A 23,218-nucleotide genomic window follows, 5' to 3' on the forward strand; every position below is an offset into this window, starting at 1 on the left:
GCACTTCTTTCAAAAATCAGTTTTCTCAAAACGATTTGCCGGATTTGGACTCTTTGGTTCAGACTTAGAACCATGACCACAAATCGAGTCCGAGCTGTAGCGAGGTCCCCCGCGGGCTTGTTACAGGTTGTAAGTCTTTGAGACCCCATTATGCTTTTCTTACCAGTTAATTTATCAATTCATATTTAGTGCCATAAAATTTTGGGGTAAAAGTCACTCAAAACTAATGGGTATAGAAACACATTGATTTGTGAAAGAGAAAATTAGAATCTGTCAGCTTCAACAGTTCCATTGTAACGCCCTCAAAATATACCCATTATAAGTATATCATCGACATGCATTATTTAAAGAAAACAATTTATTAAATCATTCATCAGAGTATTACTAAATAAAAACATTACATATAACATCAAATTAAATGCCCTATGGGCTTACATCTTTCCAAGCCAACACTTGGACACAAAATATGAGTTCTAACTCAAATACAAATAAAGCCCGAGGCTTGATTATTTATCAAATAAAAACAAACAACTAAAGATAGTCTTCACCATCCAAATCCTTCCAAGCTAAGTCCTGGGAGGTAGCTTATCACCTGGACCTGAAAATGATGTTCCCATAAAGGGTGAGCCACAGCCCAGTAGAAATATACTAAACCAAATATAAGCATTGAATAAAGCATCAGTATTTAATAGATGGTTAACCAGGACAATCAATTACATCATCAAACAGTCTCATGACACTAATGTCTAAAACTCATTTTACTTTCCAACATTATCAATACGGCTCAGAACCTGGCCAAACTTACAATAGTGAACTATATAGATATCATATTCACATTCTTCCAATGTCAACAAACAATTGAGACTCAGGCTCAAATCAAAACACTTCATACTTCCAGTTTGATACACATTTTAGTGCTGTATCAATAAAACACTTCAATATAAATAAGCACACATAAAAGTGATGCTAATGGAGTCCATCCCCTATCTCCTCCCAAACAAAAATCCGGTTTAGAGGTCCATCCCCTATCTTCCCCTAAACCGTGGAGTACATCCCCTATCTCCTCCCACACAAAACAATGTATGCAAACACATATCATATACAACACACAATCAATACACATAATGTCTGTATCAATTCAGCAGTCAAAATTAATGACTTAACCAATGTGATTAGTTTCAGTTATTCCTAATCCACATGCAATGTCTACAACAATCACGACTATCCTCCACCGATAGCCCAAAACAGTTATTTCTAGACTGGAAATAAATATATCAACAATTCAATGGGCGAGTGATTTACATTATCCAACTACACCATTTAATCAATAAATTTCCCAATTTCATGAATTTAACCAAATTCCCCAATTCCCTTAAATTAATTATACAAATTAATTAATTTAAACAACTAGGGTTTTTCCCAAAATTATCAAAGTAACCCCAACTTATCAAAATACCAAAACTTAGAACAAAACTTATAAAATGGAGTAGGAAATCCCTACCTCGAAGAAGACAACCCAAATGGAGAAGACAGAGATGAATACCCAAATACCAATGTGCTCCAAATCGCCGAATGTTCAGATTAAATGAAAGCCCTCGACTCCCTCTATCTTTTTAATAAATCAACTAGGGTAGAAACACACTCTAAATAGATCAAACCTAAGAGAGAAGGTGAGTAGGGAGAGAGAGAGAGAGAGGTCGGACCTAGGGTTTGGAATCAAAAAGAAGTTGAAAAAGACTGATCAAAACCCGCTGCTGCGTAATTAAACTGGACAGGCTCGCTCGAGCGAAGACTTTGTAGCTCGAGCGACCAGACACAAGAAATACTCGCTCGAGCAAACACTACAAGAATTAACACTTTTGGCAACAAAAAAATTGGTCGCTAAAAGTCAATTTTTGGTCGGCAAAAGTTATCCGCGACCAATTTTTTTGGTCGCTACTTTGGTCGCCAATTGAGGGTCTGCAAAAGTAATTCGCGACCAAAATTGTGGTTGGTCGGCAAAAGTTGGATTTCGCGACTAAATTTTTAGTCGCTAAATGTTTAATTACCACGACTAATTTATTTTGTCGCCAAAACACTTTGGTCGCGAAAAGTGATATTTTCGTGACCAAAAAGTTTGGTCGCCAATTATCACATTCAACGACCAAAAAATTTGGTCGCCAATCGTGACATTCCGCGACCAAAAAATTTGGTCGCCAATTGTGACATTCTGCAACCAAAATTTGTTTGGTCGCCAATTGTGACATTTTGCGACCATAAAATTTGGTCGCCAATTGTGACATTCTGCGACCAAAATTTGTTTTGGTCGCCAATTGGGACATTTCGCGACCAAAAATTATGGTCGCCAATTGTGACATTCTGCGACCAAAAGTTTTTTGGTCGCCAATTGTGACATTTCGCGACTAATCAATTGGTCGCCAAAACTATAAAAACCAAACCAAATTTTGGTCGCCAATACCCAACAAAATAAACCTGTAATTTATAATAATTCATCCAATTTATTCAATATAATCTGTAAAAAGAAGAAATCATTCAAACCAACAAATAAATTGAATCATCAACATTCAATCAAAAACCATATATCAACCATTTCTGAACCTGTTTAATTAAAGTCAGCAACTATTATAAGTTTACATCCGCAAATAATTCGAAACTACATATTTCATTTAGCATAAAAATTAAACACATAACAAGTACTTGTTATTATGTTTTAAATTTTTATCCATGTACATCAACCCAAAAATATAACTAGTAGTCTACCAAATATTTTCTATACACACACATCCAAAAATATAACTACTAGTCTACCCTAATATTTTCCATATACATCTATACAAAAATATATAATCCTTCCAAAAATACAAAAAGTGCCAATTTGTCCTGTACAATTTAGCTTTGTGCACGAGTTCATCCATCTGTACCAAAGAAAAAGAGAAATAATGTCAGTTAAAATTGGACAAATAATGAAAAATGTCCATGAAAAGCAAAAGTCACATTAGCAAATTAAAATGACTACCATTATCAAATTGTAAATAAAACAATAGCATTCTTATGTCTATAGAATAAATTGGATGAGCCATAATTCCCCGTTTAACCAGTTTGTGACTATTGGATAGTTTTATTTCTAATCGTTTTTATTTAGAGATAAGTATTAGAAAATGCAAATACTAATATATTACTTTATATTTATCTTTATATTTATCATGCATGTATTGATCAGTGATATAAAAAAATGTTTAAAACAAAAAATAATATATAGCAGCTCTCTAATAAATTTGATACATCGATGATTAATAGTTTGTATTTATAATTGACTGTCACCTATAAATACAAACTATGAATTGGTGTTGATAGTCACCACCATATATAGCACACCACCGAAAGCATCCAGACAGATCTGATGCAGACCACCAAAATTGCTCCAGATCAGTCCACCTTCATGACTGATGCAATACTTCACCATGCAGACCACCAAAGGAAGAGAAAAGAAGGAAAAAAAAAAGAAATAGAGAGGAGCTAATTTAGAGCAGTTTTGGACCCCAAACGCCCCGGTTTTGCCTACTTTGTCACACTTTTATGTCCTACATAACTAATAATGCGTCCTATCGAAGCGTTGCTTGCTTTCACAAGTTTGTTTGATCTAGGCCGAGGTGACCGCTATGATCTCGGATTGTTTCCAGGCTGTTTCCAACTTTTTGCCCCAACCAACTCGTTTTTGCCTTATCTATCACATTTTGGTTTCCATGGAACAGTCACAAATTCTTGTTTAACTAGTCATCCTTGGATCAGTGGAACATTACAATGTTTAAAGTTTCTATACTGGTCAACATAAACTAAACTGTAAATTCCATCTTTACCCCCCTATCCTCAGAGAGTATGTCTTGGTTTGATGACTAAGAAAATGATACATTAATATTTACCCCCCTTTCTTTTTACCTCCTACGTACGAACCATATGTATAAATATAGGACCTATCATATCTATAAAATAATACTATCTATAATTCACTGAACTCAACATGATACTAAAATTCACTGAACTACATGAATATTTATTTTTATTTTTATTTTTTGCTTAAAGATCGATCCTCTTCTGATTGAATATGCTTTTTTTTTAGTCTAAAAGCTTCAAGTCGAGAGGAATCTCCATGTTGACCACTTTTGAAAGTGATTTCTTTTAAAACAATCTTGTGTTCAATCATGCAATTAAGTTAGTCTTTCAATTGTACACTTGTAAATATCATAATCACTTATATTTAGAATAACAAAGACTAATGTTAATTTGGCTATTGTAATATATATTAAAAAAAATTAATGCTTTGCAACATATTAAAACAAAAACAAAAACAAATTATGTAATGTGTGATATTATAGAAAATTTTAAATTTTTATGTAAACTATATGGGTGAAATGTTATGCTCCACTACAACATAAAAATATAATAACAAAGAAAGCACTTGAGTTTAGATATACATAAAATAGTGGATGATTCGCGAATAATGCAATGTAGATTCATTCATTCTCTAGATTTTTTATTTTTTATTTTTAGTTAGCCATGGAACAAAATGAGCATGCATTATTGTTGTAGAAATATTTGAAGGTGTGAAAATAAAATGGGTGATATAGTAATCTTCAATCATCTTATTCATAAAATTAAAAATTAAAAAAAAAAGGTGGGGGGGGGGGGGAAGGTAGGGGATAACCTAATTATTTTTCATTAACATTATGAATGAAAAATTAGAGATGATGAAAAGTTAGAGAAGTTAGAGAAAAGTTAGAGAAGATTTTCCAAAATAAGAGTATTGATTTAATGAAGTATTAAATAGTTGGACAATCTTTAATTATTCACTTTAATAAGTGAGACAAATTTAAACATATTAAGTTGTTAACAAGACCCTTTACAAAGGCGTATCCAAGGCTTTAAAATATTTAAACACATTTTTTATTTCTCGATATGTATCAACTCAACAAAATATAGCTCTTTACATATCAAAATAGCAAAAAAATAATTTATGTAACCGACCTTTTTAAATTGGGACACAAAGCTTAGTTGGCTTCGTTTGGACAATTGAATGTAAAAATGTTTCAAAATTGGATTATGCAACTGTTTTAGTCAAATCTCATACATGTAGCTATAACTCTTTGTTTGTTTTTTTTTTTTTGTTCTTGTTTTTTCCCTCCACTGTCCCAATCAAAAAGTATGGAACACTTTTTAATCAATCGTCTCACCTAATGAGTCACAAATGAATAATTGAGCAACTGATTTCATTGGCATATATATGATTCCCAATGGGGTGATTACTAAAGGCACTGAAAAAGGATGGTTGGATTAGGTTGCGTGCCACACTAATTAAACATCAGTTTGATTGATTAAACATCCCATATACAGTTTTAACTATCACCCAATAACAAAGGCAAATTCTTGAAAATGTTGTATTTGAATCATAAATTTGATTAGATTTTTAAAATAAGAAGGAAAAGGTAAAGAAAATGGAGGAAAAAAATTAATATATCTAATTTAGGTATGTTATGGACGCAGAAAAATTTCACAAACCTGTAGATCCTCCATGACAGTTGGGTATGCATCCTTGAGATCAATAACAGCAATGCCCTCTGGAAATTTACGTATTAGGATGAGTAGTTGATTCTTGTCCTTCAGAGCATGTTTGGACTGTAATCAAATAAAGACCAAGTAAATTCTCAGCACAAAGACAACTTTTTTTCGAAGCTTTTTGGGCAGGCACCTGTAACAATCTATGAACTCTTGGGGAAGACAGAGAAGTTCAATTGTCTGCCAGGGTTCCAGGTGAAAAGATTAGGATTTACCTTGTAAGCGAAGCACATCCCATCATAGTTCACTTTTGGGTTATTCCTCAAACTGTCAAAGACAGCCTTGTTGGAATTAATGTCAACATAACATGCTTCATTTATTTGCTCTGGTGTAAAGGCTTGCCTTGTCTGCAGAACAAGAAACATAAATAATTAAGGTGTAATTAATCCCTTTCAAGTGAGCCTACAAAAAATGAGAGGACAAATCAACCAATGACTTCCCACATGCCCCTGCCTCGCACACTGGCATCCTGCAGGGGTAGGTGGGTTGTGCAGCAAGTATCAGCAGCAGGAATAAGTTCAAGGCTGACAGCATAAGAAGTATTGGAGGAACTATAAAACTTCTACAACCTCTATATTTTTTTGCTAAGTCTATAACATAACCTCTATATTTGAACACTGTAGATCTACCCAAAGAAATCTCACATTATCCAACCCCCAGCTGGATGAAAAATCTCGAGAGATAAATAATGCTCAATATGTAAAGAGCCCCAGAGAAATCGGTGTAACAAGTAGTGTCAGACTTGTCAGTGTTGGGAACCATAACCAGTTTAAAAAAAAAAATAGAGACTATTTGAGTTTTTAAACCTGAAAACCCAAAAAGAACCAAACCCCCTGTTTTAGAAGTGCATTGTTTAAGCACATTATTTTAAGCTAAATAAGCCGCAATTTTTTTTTTTTTTTTAACAAACAGAGCGTATCTAAGTCTAACCCAAATGAATAACAAATTGTCCTGAAAAACCAAACTAAATCGAGCTATTGTGATTAATAGTAATCATTGACATAAAACACTATCTAACCCAGATGGGACAATGAAGGATCAATTCAAACATCAAAGGCGAAGAAAGTGCAGGACCAAAACCTCTTGCACTGTAAAACTAAGATAATGACTCTTAATATAAAGTTATCCTAGGAGAGCAATCTAAGAGGTAGTGGAAAGCTTTAGTTGAAGCCTTACCAGGAGACCAGACAACATGAATCAGACTTCATTGGCAACTTCAATTAAATTCCAAGTGCTAAAGACCTGTAGGGAAAAGCTGGTTAGAAGGATCACTGCCATTTGAGTACGAACAAGTCACCCAATTGCATGCGCTAAGAAAATGGTAAATCAGTGATGATCATCCTTGTGCCAACTGTCTCTGCATGTGGGTCAGCAAGTTGGGACAGAAACATACAATTGTGTAAAATCTATTTTTCAACATGTCATTTGGGAATATTCACACCCCTCAACAAAATCATAAAAGCTCTCGAGTATGACTTGGTATGATATTTCATCTAGCCCCACCATTTCCCAGATCAACCCTACTCAAATCAATGGAAATTCAAGGCCAAAAATATGAGAAACATAAGAAAGCAAAAATAAATTGGATAAGAATAGTTCCTTTGTTAACTATTGCTTCTAATTTACAAAGGCAAAAGAAAAAAAATAATAACAAAAAGAAAAGAACTAATCCATGCTGCTATAACCAGCGTCCACAAAATAAAGTTCAAGCTAATGCGGAAGCCTAGAGTCATGGACATTTGTAGAAGCTACATTATGAAACTGTGTTGATGCCACATTATGAAACATGGTTGGCACTACATTATGCAAATATGCTGGCACAAGATCATGTAACATACTATGAACGTATTCCTTACTATATGCATTGGATGAGTTTCAGTCTCGGCTCCAAGAACTGCAAAAGGAAAAGATAATTTATTTCATATTGTTCGATTAACATCAATTTGACTAACTTTCATACCCACTGAGTCAATGAATTTTGGTTGATTATTTGATCTGGTGGCAGAGTAAGAGGTTGCACAAGGTCCTTGAATTTGTATCAAATACCTGCTGTTTAAATATTGACTTGTTTTTTGTTGTCAAGGCTGAGGTGGCAGTTGAAAGGCTTGATCAACTAAAAGCTAGCAGGATGAAGGAAATTGCTTTAAAGAGGCAAACTGAGGTTGAGGAGATTTTTGGATAAGGTTGAGAAATGGATAAGGTTGAGGAGACTCTCAGCAGGAGGAGACTCTCAGCAGGAAAGAAATATTGGATAAGGTTGAGAAATGGATGTTTTGAGGACATAACATAGGCCATGGAAATCATATAAAAAAAGAAAGTAAAGCATAGTACTCGAATTGAAAACAATAACTACATGAATACATTGCAATTGAAACAAAAGCTTGTTGACTGGAAGGGCAAAAAAGAAGCTAGCACAACACATGTTGAATGGAAGAGAAAAGACTTCCTAGGAGAATCTTCGTTTTAATATACATTCACAATGGATAGTGGAAAAGTATTCAAATGGGCCATACATCTATATATACCAATTTGATAGTGTAAAGAAGTTCCATTTCTTTTATGAGATGCCATAGATATTGAGCCAACTTTGAATAGCATGTAAAATGTGTGACAGGATGACAACATGCACACTATCTAATACCTTTGATTCTCAATGGCATACATGCAAAATATGTGTGGTAGCAATGTAGGAGAGATGTGTTATCTAGTGTACATTTTGTTTTTTAAGTAATAAAAGCTTTCAAATAAATATAAATAAATGAAAGGTGCAGTCTAATACTTAAAGCAGATCCAGCTCTTCTTGGTACTAGATTGACTTTAATAACTAACCTTTTCCAAAAAGATTGCATCAGAACCATTGCAAAAGCTTTTAGAATTCCTTCACTAAATCTTCAACACATGAATAAACCTTTATTCCTTCACTAAATCCAATTTTATAATGTAACAAGGCTATAGACTTCAACTTTACGGCTTCTCAGTGAAACATATCATTAGGTAGTTTGTCTAATTTCTTTCTATAGACTTCAACTCATTTTATTCCAATCCTTTCTATGAAACAAACACAACCTAAGTGTTGTCTAATTTCTTAGGTTTGAATCGCATGATAAATCATGATGCATTAACTTATACAGACCTTGATAACCAAGATTGTGAGATACTCAAAAGTTTAGGTAGTTTTATAAGATTAAGCATTTAAAATTTTAAAAATAGGTTAGAGAGATGGGGTTTTGCATCCACACTAAGTCATTGATTATGCAAAGAAGGTAACCGTTATAAATTTAATCTCTCTCTCTCTCTCTCTCTTTTATTTTTCTTTATTTTTCTTTTGGTTTTGATCAGCAACAAATAGTAGTTAAAAGTAAACATGGTCACTTCTGTGTAAAAGTAGAAAGCATTTTCTGTTTAAAAACCAATGCTTCACTCTCTGAACCTCATCAGACATTGTTTTATCTTCAAGATTCTTCATTGAAACTTCAACATCATAAGCCAACCTCAAGCATGCCAAAAGATTAAGTCAAAATAAAATCATAAAATCACATGTACCACAACTTACAAATAATCTTAAAATTCTATATACTCCCAAGTCCTATATATAAAATTAATTATCTAAATCTAGGTTAACAAAATCCTTTCCATCTAATTCCATATGACTTTTCTAAGAGAATGATCCCATCAAATATTCTAATCCTAATGAGTACGCCTTGTACACAAATGATTCATGGCACATGCTTTGATTTTAGCAGAAAAGAATATAAACTATCATGAAAGAATAAAACATATTTAGCACAAAAATCTTTAAAAACCAAATTATGAGAAAGCACCCCAAAAATCTTTGGAATTAAGCAGGTTTGTAAGAGCATGGGAACTATAATGATATCCCTCTCCATGCAATTAATAAACTACACCCATTTGTCAGAATAGTAAGCCCATCTTCATGTAGGCCACATAACCAAATTGATCCATGGTCACCTGTTTCAATTAATTACATGTTACCATTGTCCCATTAAGAATCATTGTTAAGTTCATCAACATATATCATAGAATAGAACTGATAGCCAAAGGTGAAAAGATAGTACCATCAATCTTCTATAAGGGCAAATCAAATTTAGTTGTCACATCTAGTTGCTAGGTCTCTATACACACAAAACTCTAGCTTTGATGATAGACAGAACAGAAGCATGTTAAAATATAAGCTTTCTGTATTGGTGTTGGTTCTTTAAACCCAAGACTATATATTGCTTTCATAAGCAGGGGAAGTAGCCTCAGTTCATTCCAAGCGTAATATTCAGCTTCATCAACTGAATCTCCTTCAATATCCTCCTTGGGATCACTGACTTCTGTCACAATTTAATTTTGTAAAAAAAAAAATCACTCGTTCAAACAGAATCCAAAATACAAACTATCTAACAAATTTAATCACTTTATGACGCAGTCTGCCCTATCTCATAAACTTAACTTTAAGATTGACCCAGAAATTGATAAGTGGCAGACTCATAACAAGTACATTTGTAGTGAATCAGAACCAAAATATTACCAAATCATTTATATATGAAAAAAGAGATCAAAACTTGTCAACCTTAAATGCATTCCCAACCCAAAGATCAATAAATTACCATTAATATGTAGAGAGACAAAAATATACCAAATTATGATTTATCTAGCACAGAAATGGATAAATACTAAAGCATTGACATGTTCAGAACAAAATCTATAAGAAACCTTAACCTCAATCTAATCAAACAAAATTTTATACTAATCCACAAATTTACTAAAAAATAAATAAGCAGAATTACAATTCTGACTGAAATTATTAAAAATTGAAGAGAATTCAAAACACTAACCAGCAGTTGGTTCTTCATTTTCCTCAGAATTCTTTGCATCCTTGTTCTTCTTTTTCTTCTTCTTCTTTTTCTTCTTTCTCTTCACTTTATTATCCTTCTCTTCACTTACAGCTTCAACCTCACCACCAAGCTCATCCTCCACTTCACTATGCTTCCTTTTTTTCTCATTTTTATTTTCTTTAGTCCTTTGTTTCTTGTTTTCTCTCTCAGGTTTAGGAATTTCCAAACCATACTCAGATTCATCAATCTCATCAAGCGATAGAAAACCTACATTCACAACCAAAAAATATGTATATATCATCATCTCTTAAAATTTCCAACATCAACCCCTGTTTGGTTGCCAAGAAAATGCAGGAAACTAAAAGAACTCAACTGTTTAGAATTCTGAAGCATGTGCACAAAAACTAACAGAAACCCATAACGAAAAACACCATGAAAACCCAAAATTTTCATTTAATTGAAATTGAAAACTAATCGAACCTCCCTCGCGTTCGCTAGAGCCAACAGAGATAGAGAAAGGGTCGTCGTTTTTGGAGAGAGAAGAGTTCCATGGAAGCGAATCGAAGCGGTCGAGCTGTTCAAAGCCTTGTCTGGGTCGCTTTGCCTTGTTTGGTTTCTTCTTTGAAGCCATGACCAGAGCTCAGAGCTTACAAACAAGGTCGAACGGCGACCCTTTTTGGGCTGTACGAGTGTTTTGGTGCGTAGTGTTTTGGATACTCGTGAAAATTAACAACATTACCAAATTTTTTGTTAAACTAGAGTTACTTAAGGTTCACTAATTTTACAGAATTTTCGAATTGCTCAATCAAAACCTTGATTTTTAGTGAAAATCCCCAAATCAAAACCCTAGTTTGAATCTACAAACCTGGTTGAAGGGTGGAAGTGTTCTTTGCGTGCGTAAGTCTCTTCCGTCTCCTTTCGGCCATCTTCTCTCTCCATCGTTACTTCTCTTTCTTTGTTCTTTTCTTCTGGTTCAGAGCTCTGTCTGTGTGTATTTTCTTTGTTCATCTTCTCCTTCTCACTCATTGTTATGCCGGTTGGGGTTTGGGTTTGGGTTTGGGATTTGGGGTCTAAAGAAGAGAGAGAGTGAGGGTTTTGAAGAGTTTTTGCAAAAGAAAGAGAGGAGGGTTTGGGATTTGGTGTCCAATGCAAAGAGAGGGTAGGGGTTTGAAGAGCTTTAGCAGAGACCTGAGAGAGAGAGAGGAGATGGTACGATGGAGAGAAATTTTTTTTACTCGCAAAAAATTTTCACTTCCCCCTCCATGTTTTAAATTTCCCTCCCAAATTTTTGGCAACCAAAAGACAATATTAGTCGCAAAAAAGCTATCTTCGCCGACAAATTTTTTTAGTCGCAAAATCTCAATCAACGGCGACTAAAATATTAGTTGCTAAAAATATAATTTGGCGACTAATTTTTTTTGGTTGCTGAAAATAAGTTTTTGGCGACCAAATTTTTGGTCGCCAAAAAATATGTGACCTTTCGCAACCAAATGTGTAGTTGGTCGGCAAAAACATACCACTTTCTGCGACCAACTCATTTTTTGGTCGCTAAAATATAACCTTCTACGACTAATAATATTTGGTCGCCAAAATTAATGATCATTCGCGACTACTTAATATTTGGTAGCCAAATATCATTTTTTTGCGACCAAAATTTTTTTGGTCGGCAAAAATGGTCGCCAAATGTGTAAATTCTTGTAGTGAAAGAAAAGATCGCTCGAGCCAAGAATGCAATGCTACAGGTCCATACTGGACGCCATCTCTCGCTCGAGCGACTAAACCCCAGCTCGAGCGAAGAACCAAAAACAACATCTCGCTCAAGCGACCAACTCCTCGCTCGAGCGAAGAACCAAAAATCTGGACAGCAACACTTGGTTTCTAAACCCAACCAACCTGAAACAAACCTGCCCAACACATCCTATAACTCCAAATAAGAAAATAAGGGACAACAACAACAATTATACAATGACAGAATCTACGGAACCTAAGTCCGGATGCAATAATCAAATGGGAAAAGACCGGGGTCGCTATAACCATTACTTAAATGATAGAAATGAGTTTATTCCTGAACTTTTCAATAAAGATACATAAAGAGTTTTGTTGTTCTAATATGACAACAAACTAAATTCTATTTGTTTCCCTATGTAGCTTTTGGTGACTGTTAAAGAGTTTGGGATGTACGGGAAATGGGAAATGGGAGATGAGATAAATTCTAGAGGTTCTGATATTGAAATTTTGATATTGAGATTCTGATATTGAAATTTTGTTCCAGAGGTTTTGAAGCTTTGGAACTCCACTCGGATTAATGAGCATACTGAGAAGGGTGATGCTTTCCTTTCATCATTAATACCTTAATGATTCCATGGAGGAAGAGTTAAGCTACACTCTATACTGGCAACCCTTTCTGAATTTGAACATGCTGAGAAGGGTGATGCTTTGTACGGTAAGTAGCCTCTTTTACATGCTGTGCAGAGTATATTTGTGCATTGTTCATGTTAAGAATTGTAGAACACCTAAACACCTAATCAAGATAGGTGAGATATGAAAAAATAGGGAAGAATAATAAACAAGAGTATAAATCACACCCACTCACAAACACATAAGATTAATGTGATTCACCTCAAAATTAAGAATAATAAACAAGAGTATATATATATATATATATATTGTTTACTTTTATTTCTAGCCATATCGTTCTACCACATGCATTTCTAGCCATATAAAATTTATGTCTCGAGATTTTTATCAAATCATTTTGACATATATATGACTAAACATCTTTGTAGTTGTTGAGGAATAGTGGATGTAGTTGGCATTAATTACTCGACCGCATATCTAACTTAAATTAAATTTGAATAAAGATATTTTTGTTATATATATTTGTGACTTGTTGCTTTAATTTCTATGAATATGTAAGCGATGGGGCAGCTATCTCTGTTTGTCGTGTCGCTTTTTTATTTTTATTTTATCATAATCAAACCTCAGCTCCACATATATATATTTGCTGCTGTTCATGGCTCCACCCACAGGCACATCAGAGCTGCTTTGCTTTCTCTCATGTGCCCCTCCATCATCAGGTCCCAACTCTTGCCCAAACTTGATGACTTCATGAGGTGCCACCTCAGCAATTGGGACAACACACTCATTGACATTCAACAAAAAACCAAAGAGGTGTTTGATTTAGTCATTTTCTTTTTCTTTTTTCACAATGTTGAACTGTTTTTAAGGTACTTGTGTTGCACATTGTTTGTTGTTCAGGTGGCATTTTTGTCATCGCTTAACCAAATTGCAAGTATTGAATGGGAGTCAATGTCTGGGGAATTCATGCCTGAATTCTTTAAGCTGGTGTTGGGAACCCTTTCTCTGCCTATCAACTTTCCCGGAACAAATTACCACCGTGGTTTCCAAGTAAACAACTTATTTCTTAAGTACATGTTGCTTTTAAGTCAAGTAAACTAATGATATCTAAAGTATCCTATATGTTACAGTTTAATCATCAATTTTTAAAATTTGTGCTTTAGTCTAAATTAATAACAGGAGGAGGGATATTTGGCTCTCGGTTGGTTCATTTCAAAACAAACCAACAACTAACATGAATGCGTAAATTTTGAAGCGATGTTTTACAGTTTTAAATATTTCTGTATGTATGTTTTGTCTAACTGAGATGTCTCACAGGCAAGAAAACATTGTTAGCATGCTGAGACGACTCGTAGAGGAAAGAAGAGCTTGCCAAGAAACCAAACATGACATGCTTGGTCTCCTAATGAATGAGGGTGAAGAAAACAGATATAATCTAACAGATGAAGAGAAAATTGATCAAACGATAGCAATTTTGTATTCTGGATACGAGACTGTTATGTAACCAAGTATTCTTAAATATTAATGGTGTATTTCCACACCCTATTGTTATGTAATATTTGTGGATATGTTATTTTGTGGGTAATGGTGATTGGTGAATGGGAAAGTGAATTAATGATGCATTTGTTATTTGAATGTAAGTTATTATTTCATATTAGTGTTATTCAGTTTTATTATATGTATTTTTTTAGTTTAATCACATAAATTAGCACAATTTCAAAAAAAAAAAAGGGAGATATCACGGCGTTTTTTTAAAAACGCCACTTAAACCCTAAATATTAACGGTTAGATTTTTAAAAAAGATATGACGGCGTTTAAAAAATGTGGCTAAATATCATAATGACGTCATGATATTTTCAAGTAAGACATTTGGCGGCGTTTTTAAAAACGCCGCCTATACTAATATAACGACGTTTTTAAAACGTCATAAAGTTATAGCGACGGCCGCGTCCTCGGCGCTTGGTGCTAAGCGTCGCAAAAGGAATTAGCGGCATTTTTGACACTTATAGCGGCGTTTAAATTTCCTGCAGTGTATATTGAGATTTAATTTCCTCTTATGGATCGACAAGTGGTGGATAGATGTGAATTGATTTTTTTCAATTTATCAATCCCACGAACGAATAGCGGATTAGAGATTTCACGGCCGAAACCTAACCGCAAGTATCCCTACCTGAGATGAATACATACTTAAACATTAAAATGTCAACTTACATATAGTTGATTGATGACAAATAAAAAAAAATACATTTTGACATGTGCTAAGATGAGTACATATTAACATTAAAATGTCAACTTACATGTAGTTGATTAATGACAAATTAAATTATTTTCATCTAGCAATCATGATTTTGTCATTACATGAAAATTGATATTTTTATTTTTATATTCCTCGTACAAAAAAAAAAAAAGAAAAAACATTTTGCATGTGCTAAGATGAGTATATACTTAACATTAAAATATCAATTTATATGTAGTTGACTGAGGACAAAAAAAACAAAATACATTTTGACATGTGCTAAGATGAGTGCATACTTAACATTAAATGTCAACTTGCATGTAGTTGACTGATGACAAATTTAGTAAAGTTAGAATACTAGAATGATTGCATGATTCCGTGTGTAATAAAATTTATTTACATAGCAAGAGTTGTGTAGGACTTATAATGTGAATTTATATTCATAGAACTTGTTCGGGTGAGCTAAAATAACATATTTTTTGTTATTTTATTTTTTTAGATCACATTATTTTTTTATTTTTTTTTATATATTTTTATAAAAAAAATTTAAAAAATATATTTATTTAAATTATTCTAAACAAATCGATAATGTGAAAATGGCAATCTCTCCTTCAACAACCAAAACATTTTAAGTCATACAATTCGAAGACGTATTCATTTGTCTTTGCTCTGGCTTTAGTACTTGTAGCCTACGTAAACCTAAGATAGTGTTTGGTAACGTTTACGTTTTTTTGTTTATGTTTATAAAAATTTTATAAATTGATTTTTGTTTATTTTTAGAAAAACAAAAACTATGAATGAGTTTGGTTTGAACAAAATGTTTGAAAAATTTTAAAAACATAAACTTAAAAAAATATTTGTTCAGACCTAAAATATTTATATTTATTTTTTATTATTTATGACAATAGGATCATGCACATTATAATTGAAAAAAAAAATAATTAAAAAAAATAATTGGAAAAAAAAATTAATTGAAAAAAAAATTATTTGAAAAAAAATTAATTGAAAAAATATTATTTGAAGAAAAATTAACTGAAAAAAAAAATTAATTGAAAAAAATTGTTAGTCAAATTTTTAAATTTCTGTTTAAAAACCAATGTAAACTCATTTTTTGAGTTTACATTTTTTTCTTCAAATTTATAAACGGAGACAACCATTTATAAATCAAAAAATTTATCAAATAAATTTTTATAACAGTTTTTAAAATTTTTGTAAATATAAACTAAAAACTGAAAACGAAATGATTACCCAATAAGCCGGAGTGACGCAGTTTTGTTGATATTTATTATTTTAAAGTACACTCTCACCTTATTTTAATTATGTATAAAAATGTCACTCTCACCTTATTTTAATTATAGAAATGTCACTCTCACCTTATTTTAATTATAGAAATGTCACTCTCACCTTATTTTGGTGATAAATTATGTATAAAAATTATATATGAAGTATTTTTTTCATACCCAATTGTCATTTTACTTACAAATTCCAACTATTCAAAAATAATTTCACAATATTTTGATACAAAATTGATAAAATAAAAATTTTAAAAACCATAGTCACATAGAGCTTTTGAAATTAGACCAATTTCATTCAAATTATTAAAAAAAATAAAAATTCACAAAATTAAAATTTAAAAGACTAAAATAATGCAATACATAAATACTACATAGTCATTGGCTTTATCTATATGACAAGTTAACTGGCAACTATTTTGTATTCTCAAAACATAAACAATACATAGTCGATTAGGCCTAACGTAAAATTGGAACCACTAGGAAGCCCACACCAAGATTCTCGTCAACTACATATATATATATATATATATACATCATATTTTTATATATATTTATCGTCCATATAACGCATGCACTAGTTCGGCTTTCATTTTAATCTTGACTTTGTATGCCAAATCCACAGTATTTCTTTATTTAATTCTTGTACCTGATGTGAATCCTATGAAAATCTTCATTTCAAAAATGAATTATTTATATTTAAAAATATAATCATAATTTTTTTTTAATGATAAATGTAATAAATTGAATAAGTTATAATTATTAAATTGACTTAATTTTTTGTATGGATGAAATATACGAAATGTCTAACAAAACAAACAATATAAATTATTAAAATAAGATCTATTCAACAAGTCCAAATAGAGCCCTACAATCTAGATTGTGAACTAGAGGAAATCCTCCAATTTCAAAACCCAAAGATATATATATATATATATATATATATATAGAGAGAGAGAGAGAGAGAGAGAGAGAGAGAGAGAGAGAGAGAGAGAGAGAATTGTCCCATTTATCTTGAACTTGAAATTAAGTTTTTTTATTTTTATCAAACTTAAAATTAAGTTGGCAGTGAGTGTTAATGTCAACAAAGGAAACAGTTGGCAACGCGGCTCCCACTCTCCTTGGGAAATTCCATCTCCATTATCTCTTTCATTTATATATATGTATAGATGTAAAATGTTACTTCAAACTCTGCCGATTCAATTTGATTGTGAGTACCATATTTTGTTGGTTTGTTTGTTTGTTTGTGTTTAATCTATGTGACAGTGCTTGAGGTCACCTGATTTATGAAAACTTCTAACAATTTATAGCATTAAATTAAAGCTAATTTATCGTTCACGTTTGACACTAATTCTTTTGTGTGTTCGTCTAACTGTTATTGTTCATCTTTCACAGAAAGAGAGAGGAAAAACATAATTAAACGCGAAAATGCCGTCATTTGTGAGAATCTTCGGTAATTAGTATATATTTATCGAATTCCTTAGTAATTTAATCCATTTTGATGTAGTATATGGAGTGCTAACATGTTGGCTTGTCTTGTCGATCCTATGATAGATCTGACGTGGGCTGACTTACTAGCCAGGTACGCCATGTGGATGATGATGCTATACTTAACAAATGTTTGGAAGCTCAACTTCACTCATGCGGCTGCAATTATCAATGTGTTTTGGGGATTGATGGTAATTATGCTCTTGCCTATGCAATTCCTTGTTGATGCCTTCATGGGTAACTACTGGATGCTTCTCGTCTCCAGTTTTGCCTATAGTGCAGTGAGTATCTCCTATTCTTCCCAACTCCCAAAATGTCGTGCTTTTTTTTTTTATAAGTCTAATCAAAATAGGGTAGAGGCGATCAACGCATGACAATTCTTCTTAAGCAGGACCATATACAGGAGCTCCATCATTGATGAGCTAAACAAGAGGGGCCTAAACGGTCCTATAAATGAGGGGTTTGCAAACTTTGCAGGATGTCCACATACGGTCCTTGGTTACGAAGTATGAATACTACGAAAATATTGTTGTACTCATACCGGGTACTAGTACTCGTACCGATAGGACTGTATGTGTATTAGGTACTTGAAATACATACTGGGTACTTTTTATACATTTTTTAACAGTTGGGTACTCTATAAGTACTTCATGGGTATATCAGGTATACACCAAGTTATGGGACATTGGTGGAAATACGCTTAATTTATTAGAAAGTTCTTATTTACTTAAAATTGCAAATCCTTTACTTGATGGGTCAGAGATGAAAGATATATTATTCAATGTTGACGCTGATGGAAGTGAAAACTAAAATTTTAAATTTTTAAATTTTGCTTAGCTTACTTTTGGAATGAAACTTTGTTTTATAAATTTTCCTATTTAATAGCATTAAAATAGATTATTGACTTTGCTTTAGTATTGGTATTGTTGAATTATGATTTTTCTTTTGGTTTTGTAATTTCTCTTTTTAGTTTTGGTATTGAACTTTGATTTGTAAATGAATTTCAAACTATAAATTAAAAAAAATAAAAAAATTATTGACGTATCCCATACCGTACCCGTATCTTAATTTTTTTTAGGTCTTACCTTATTGGCATACTCGTATCATACCCATATCAATATCTGTATCCGCACCCGTGCTTCATAGGTCCCTAGAGACGAACTAAATCCTAGCCTGAGCCCAACCCTAATCTAGGATTAATGGGTATGAGTTTGTGCACCCTTAAAATTGTCAGTGAGATTTGAACTTGTAACTTCATATTCATTAAAATATATTTGTGAGTAAGCCTGTTCTCCAAATCACATGATAGTACATCTCTTCCAAATCATGGTTACTAAAATTTTAAATCACAAGACTCGGATATAAGACTTTTTTTTTTTTTAGATAGGGAATATAAGACTTCTTGAAACCAAATTTATTATCACCGTGTTGTATCAACCAAACACTTAAATTACTCCTTATTGATTGTCATGGGCTATGCTAGCAATTCTATAAGATTTGTCTTCTCAGACACAAACTTCTCTGTGTGCAGGGTTTGGGATTCCTAACAATGTCAACCCCTCCGGTCCTCGCCAAGGCCACAGGCACTTGCAGTCTATACGAGCCCGAATGCATTGGCGAGGGACAGAAAATACTCTTCTACACAGCACTAGCTCTAATAGCTCTGGGACTCTCGGGTCACTTAATTTCACTAGGGGCTTTCATAGCCGAGCAATTCTCAGAAGATGTACTCGGCAACGTCACTACGTGCTCGTTCATCGCCATTGTCCCTATAGGTGCTGTCATTGCGATTACATATATAAGGTTATGGTCGATTCGGTTTGGCATACCGGCCATTTTTACAATGGTGGCTACACTGGTATTCTTGAGTCGTTCGGGTTCGTACAATTGTGTTAAGCCGCAGGGTAGCTCGCTCACCATTGTGTTTAGAGTGCTTGTGGCTGCAACCTCCAAGATGTTTTGTAAGTGCCCAAAGGAGGCTGATCGGCTCTATGAAACAAGGGGTGTTGATGATGTTGATTTGTTGCCTCACTCACGTCACCTAAGGTATCTCTGAACTTGATCAAATTAGAAGATTCAACCATGATATTTCGAACATAAAGTTCACCACCGGTCTGACTTTGGTGATTCGAGTTATTCATTCTATTGGGTCTGTTGGCATAGATCATCTGTGAAAAAAATTAGAATGATTGGATAATTTTTTCATTGATATGTAAAACTGATGGTAAAAATGGAGGAAATATTATGTTGCTCTCCAAAATTATCACTTAAAAATCAATTCAACTCATTTTTTTCTAATAATATCAATTTTATACCTAAACTATTTGATTGTAGATTAATTTTACCTCAACTGTTAGCTGTCTTTTATAATCAAACGGAACTACTCACATAATACTAAAATTTCATTTGAAATTTCATTTTATCCCAAACTATCTCTAAAATATTAATTAAACCCATAAACTTTATTTTATTCAAGGGTCTAACTGATATTTTGAAAATAGTTTGGGGATAAAATGAAATTTCAAATAAAATGTCGGTGCCACATGAGCAATTTATGTTTCACTATAGGCGGCAATTGATGGTGGGGATAAAATTGATTCAAAATCAAATAGTTTATGTATAAAATTGATATTAATAAAAGAACAAGGGTCTAATTGATTTTTGAATGATAGTTTGAGGGGGGAAAGGATATTTTCTTATAATATCATATTGTTTGAGGATCAAATTAACAAATTAAAAATTTTGAAGGCAAAAGTCACATAAAATGCATATTTTAGAAATTATATGTTTATTTTAGGGTAAATTACATCGATAATCTTTGCAATTTGCCCTTGTATTATTTTGGTCCATGTCATTTAAGTTAGTTTAATTATTAATTTTAAATTTTGGATCAATTGGATCCAATTGATAACTTTTGTCTATAAAAACATGACACATGCTGCTTATATGCAGATTTTCTATTAAAAAAAAAAAAAAAAAACTAAAATTGTAGTCAATTGGATCAAACCAAAACACAATCATAAATTCAAAATCAAATCAAACTAATTTAAATTACAGATATCAAAATGATACAAGGACCAAAGTCCAAAGAAAATCGATATAATTTGGCCAAATTATTTTATTATTATGGTTCCGTCAACAATTTAGACAATATGTTTGAAAGTGAACTAATTTTACTTAAATTAATCCATTTTTGAAATGCAGGTGTCTAGACAAGGCTGCAATTATATTACCAGCAAAGCCTCTAGAAGAACAACAGAAAAACAGATGGAAACTCTGCAGAGTTACAGAGGTAGAAGAAACCAAACTCACCATTCGAATGATCCCTTTATGCATCACTTTCATTTTCTGCGGCGTTGTCTCTGCCATCGGCAACACATTCTTCATCGAGCAAGCAAACCACATGACCCACAAGCTCGGCAAACTCTCAATCCCCATCGCAATCCTTCTCTGGTTCTACGACCAATGCAAACAACAATTCGCCAAACTATACTACAAGCTTGCCGTCAAGCTAGGCGGGTCAGGGGCGCAACACTATGCTCCTCTCATTGCTGTTGCTGTGTCGATGGTTTTTGCAATTCTATGTTGCATTATTGCTGCTAAAGTGGAAACAAAAAGGCTAAATGTGGTGAGGACTCATGGGTTGGTTGACAAACCTGAGGAGAGGATTCCGATGAGCGTGTTTTGGTTGCTTCCACAGTTCGTACTCATCGGTGCCCTTGATGGGATTCTTGAAAAAAGTGTTGAAGCCATCTTGTTCGATCAGGTTGGTTAGAATTTCAAGTTTATTTCAAAATAAAAATGCATCAAACAGAGAGTGACTACATGCCTCTGTCAATATATGTTACTGTCAATAAGTTCTTTTTTTTTTTTTTCTTTTTTTAATTTATTATTTAAATAAATAATTTGTTATGCCCTCAATTTTTGACAGGTTGGGCCATCGATGAGGACTTATGCAGTCCATATTGGTGTCGGTGTGATGGGGTTGGGGTATATAGGGAGTGTTCTATCAGTGTATGTAGCAGGGAAGGTGAGTAAAAGAGGAGGAAAACAGAGTTGGTTTCAGGACACATTGAACCATAGTCGGTTTGATAAGTATTATTGGACGCTGGCTTGGTTGGCTGCTGTGAATCTTGGTTTGTACATTGTGGTGGCACTTTTTTACAGTTTTAGAGAATCAGAATCGGAAGATGAGGATGCTCCAAATTACGATCCAACTTCTGGACCTTTTGAGGACAATGCTCAATGTTGTTGCTGTTAGGTGCCACGGAATTCTCTATTCTCAAAATTTATTTGGTGATGTAATAATATAGAGAGAGAGAGAGAGAGAGAGAGAGACAATGACCATGAAATAATATAGAGAGAGAGAGTGACAATATTGTCTGTCTATTGATTTGTGAATCCAAAGAGAATGCTACACTCTCTTTATAGAGAGAATTATAGTGCATTGGGTGCTTGATGCACACCGAAAGCAAACATAAAGAATAATGCATAATTAAAGATGTATAATTAAAGCTAAAGCTAAAGCTAAGTAATAATTAAAGCTATACAACAATAATTAAAGCTATACAATTATACACTAACATCTCCCCACAAACTCAAGGAGGGAAAGCATCAACCAAGTTGAGTTTGGAAACAAGATCATTGAAGCGGCCAGGAGGATGAGCCTTAGTGAAGATATCAGCGGGTTGATCGACTGAAGCAATAGGGAGAAGATGAACAGTACCACGGGTAACATGCTGGCGAATGAAATGACAATCAATCTCAATATGTTTGGTGCGATCATGAAAAACATCATTGTGAGCAATCTGAATGGCACTCTGATTGTCACAATAGAGAGGGGTAGGATCAGAAGAAGAAACACCCATATCAGCAAGGAGCCAACGAAGCCAGAGAAGTTCCTGAGTAGTATCAGCAAGAGCTCGGTATTCAGCTTCGGTGCTAGAGCGGGCAGTGAGGGATTGTTTTTTTGCTACGCCAAGCAAGAAGAGAATCCCCTAAGAAGAAGCAGAATCCCGTGGTGGAGCGCCGATCCGTAGGATCCCCAACCCAATCAGCATCAGAAAAGGCACGCAGTTCAAGAGAGGAGGAAGCAGAGAAGTGAAGACCATGGAACAGAGTTCCTTTGAGGTAGCGAAGTATGCGGAGTAGAGCAGTATAGTGGGGAGTGCGAGGAGCCGACATGTACTAACTTACAATGTGAACAGCATAGGCAATGTCAGGACGAGTTACTGTGAGATAGACAAGACTGTCGACGAGCTGGCGATAAAGAGTAGCATCAGAGAGAAGAGTCCCATAGAGAGGAGCGAGACGAATCTGAGGATCAACTGGAGTAGAGGTAGTTTTGCAATCAGTAAGACCAGCACGAGCCAGAAGATCGGATGCATATTTGG

General features: G+C 33.6%; 3 protein-coding genes and 1 non-coding gene across 7 annotated transcripts in view; 2 read left to right on the forward strand and 2 right to left on the reverse strand.

Moving 5' to 3' along the window:
• Positions 1-14,449, forward strand: part of LOC114297964 (uncharacterized) — a 36,912-nt gene extending 22,463 nt beyond the window's left edge. The window contains exons 6-9 of one of the 2 annotated variants that reach the window (XR_014341979.1): positions 12,724-12,894; positions 13,481-13,622; positions 13,710-13,859; positions 14,127-14,449. This is a non-coding gene — a transcript (uncharacterized LOC114297964). Of the gene's footprint in view, positions 1-12,723; positions 12,895-13,480; positions 13,860-14,126 lie in introns of both variants that reach the window. The other variant, XR_014341980.1, reaches the window with a different exon arrangement.
• On the reverse strand, positions 2,585-7,985 carry LOC145801085 (uncharacterized). Its single transcript, XM_082891316.1, has 4 exons — positions 6,787-7,985; positions 5,826-5,957; positions 5,554-5,670; positions 2,585-2,915 (listed from the first exon to the last, which is right to left on the reverse strand). The coding sequence occupies exons 1-4, from the start codon at positions 6,802-6,804 to the stop codon at positions 2,805-2,807; spliced, it is 378 nt and encodes a 125-aa protein (XP_082747442.1). The 5' UTR covers positions 6,805-7,985; the 3' UTR covers positions 2,585-2,804.
• On the reverse strand, positions 8,584-10,863 carry LOC145801616 (uncharacterized). 2 transcript variants are annotated; one of them, XM_082893367.1, is made up of 2 exons: positions 10,452-10,863; positions 8,584-9,944 (listed from the first exon to the last, which is right to left on the reverse strand). In XM_082893367.1, the coding sequence occupies exons 1-2, from the start codon at positions 10,753-10,755 to the stop codon at positions 9,760-9,762; spliced, it is 489 nt and encodes a 162-aa protein (XP_082749493.1). In that variant the 5' UTR covers positions 10,756-10,863; the 3' UTR covers positions 8,584-9,759. The 2 variants fall into 2 exon arrangements, with proteins under 2 accessions (XP_082749493.1, XP_082749492.1); XM_082893366.1 differs by having other exon boundaries at positions 9,182-9,947; positions 10,452-10,855.
• A 3,189-nt stretch (positions 14,450-17,638) lies between the features above and the next one.
• On the forward strand, positions 17,639-22,301 carry LOC114320728 (protein NRT1/ PTR FAMILY 5.5-like). 2 transcript variants are annotated; one of them, XM_082891318.1, is made up of 5 exons: positions 17,639-17,790; positions 17,892-18,106; positions 19,357-19,871; positions 21,030-21,591; positions 21,757-22,301. In XM_082891318.1, exons 1-5 carry the CDS (start codon positions 17,766-17,768, stop codon positions 22,084-22,086), a joined length of 1,647 nt encoding a protein of 548 aa, XP_082747444.1. In that variant the 5' UTR covers positions 17,639-17,765; the 3' UTR covers positions 22,087-22,301. The 2 variants fall into 2 exon arrangements, with proteins under 2 accessions (XP_082747444.1, XP_082747443.1); XM_082891317.1 differs by lacking the exon at positions 17,639-17,790 and having other exon boundaries at positions 17,799-18,106.
• Positions 22,302-23,218: the final 917 nt, after the last annotated feature.

The sequence above is a fragment of the Camellia sinensis genome, chromosome 10 (assembly GCF_055761805.1).
Source record: "Camellia sinensis isolate YWXY chromosome 10, ASM5576180v1, whole genome shotgun sequence".
Classification (NCBI taxonomy): Eukaryota; Viridiplantae; Streptophyta; class Magnoliopsida; order Ericales; family Theaceae; genus Camellia; species Camellia sinensis.

Excerpts from the sequence above, each read along its gene's own strand:
- LOC145801085 (XM_082891316.1), bottom strand. Across the intron at positions 5,671-5,825 it reads GGATGTGCTTCGCTTACAAG|TCCAAACATGCTCTGAAGGA; the intron begins GTAAATCCTAAT and ends ATTTGATTACAG. Across the intron at positions 2,916-5,553 it reads CTGTCATGGAGGATCTACAG|ATGGATGAACTCGTGCACAA; the intron begins GTTTGTGAAATT and ends TCTTTGGTACAG.
- LOC145801616 (XM_082893366.1), bottom strand. The coding sequence starts at position 10,755 with ATGATGATATATACATATTTTTTGGTTGTGAATGTAGGTTTTCTATCG. Across the intron at positions 9,948-10,451 it reads AAATGAAGAACCAACTGCTG|AAGTCAGTGATCCCAAGGAG; the intron begins GTTAGTGTTTTG and ends AAATTGTGACAG.
- LOC114320728 (XM_082891317.1), top strand. The coding sequence starts at position 17,861 with ATGTTGGCTTGTCTTGTCGATCCTATGATAGATCTGACGTGGGCTGAC. Across the intron at positions 18,107-19,356 it reads CCAGTTTTGCCTATAGTGCA|GGTTTGGGATTCCTAACAAT; the intron begins GTGAGTATCTCC and ends CTCTGTGTGCAG. Across the intron at positions 19,872-21,029 it reads CCTCACTCACGTCACCTAAG|GTGTCTAGACAAGGCTGCAA; the intron begins GTATCTCTGAAC and ends TTTGAAATGCAG.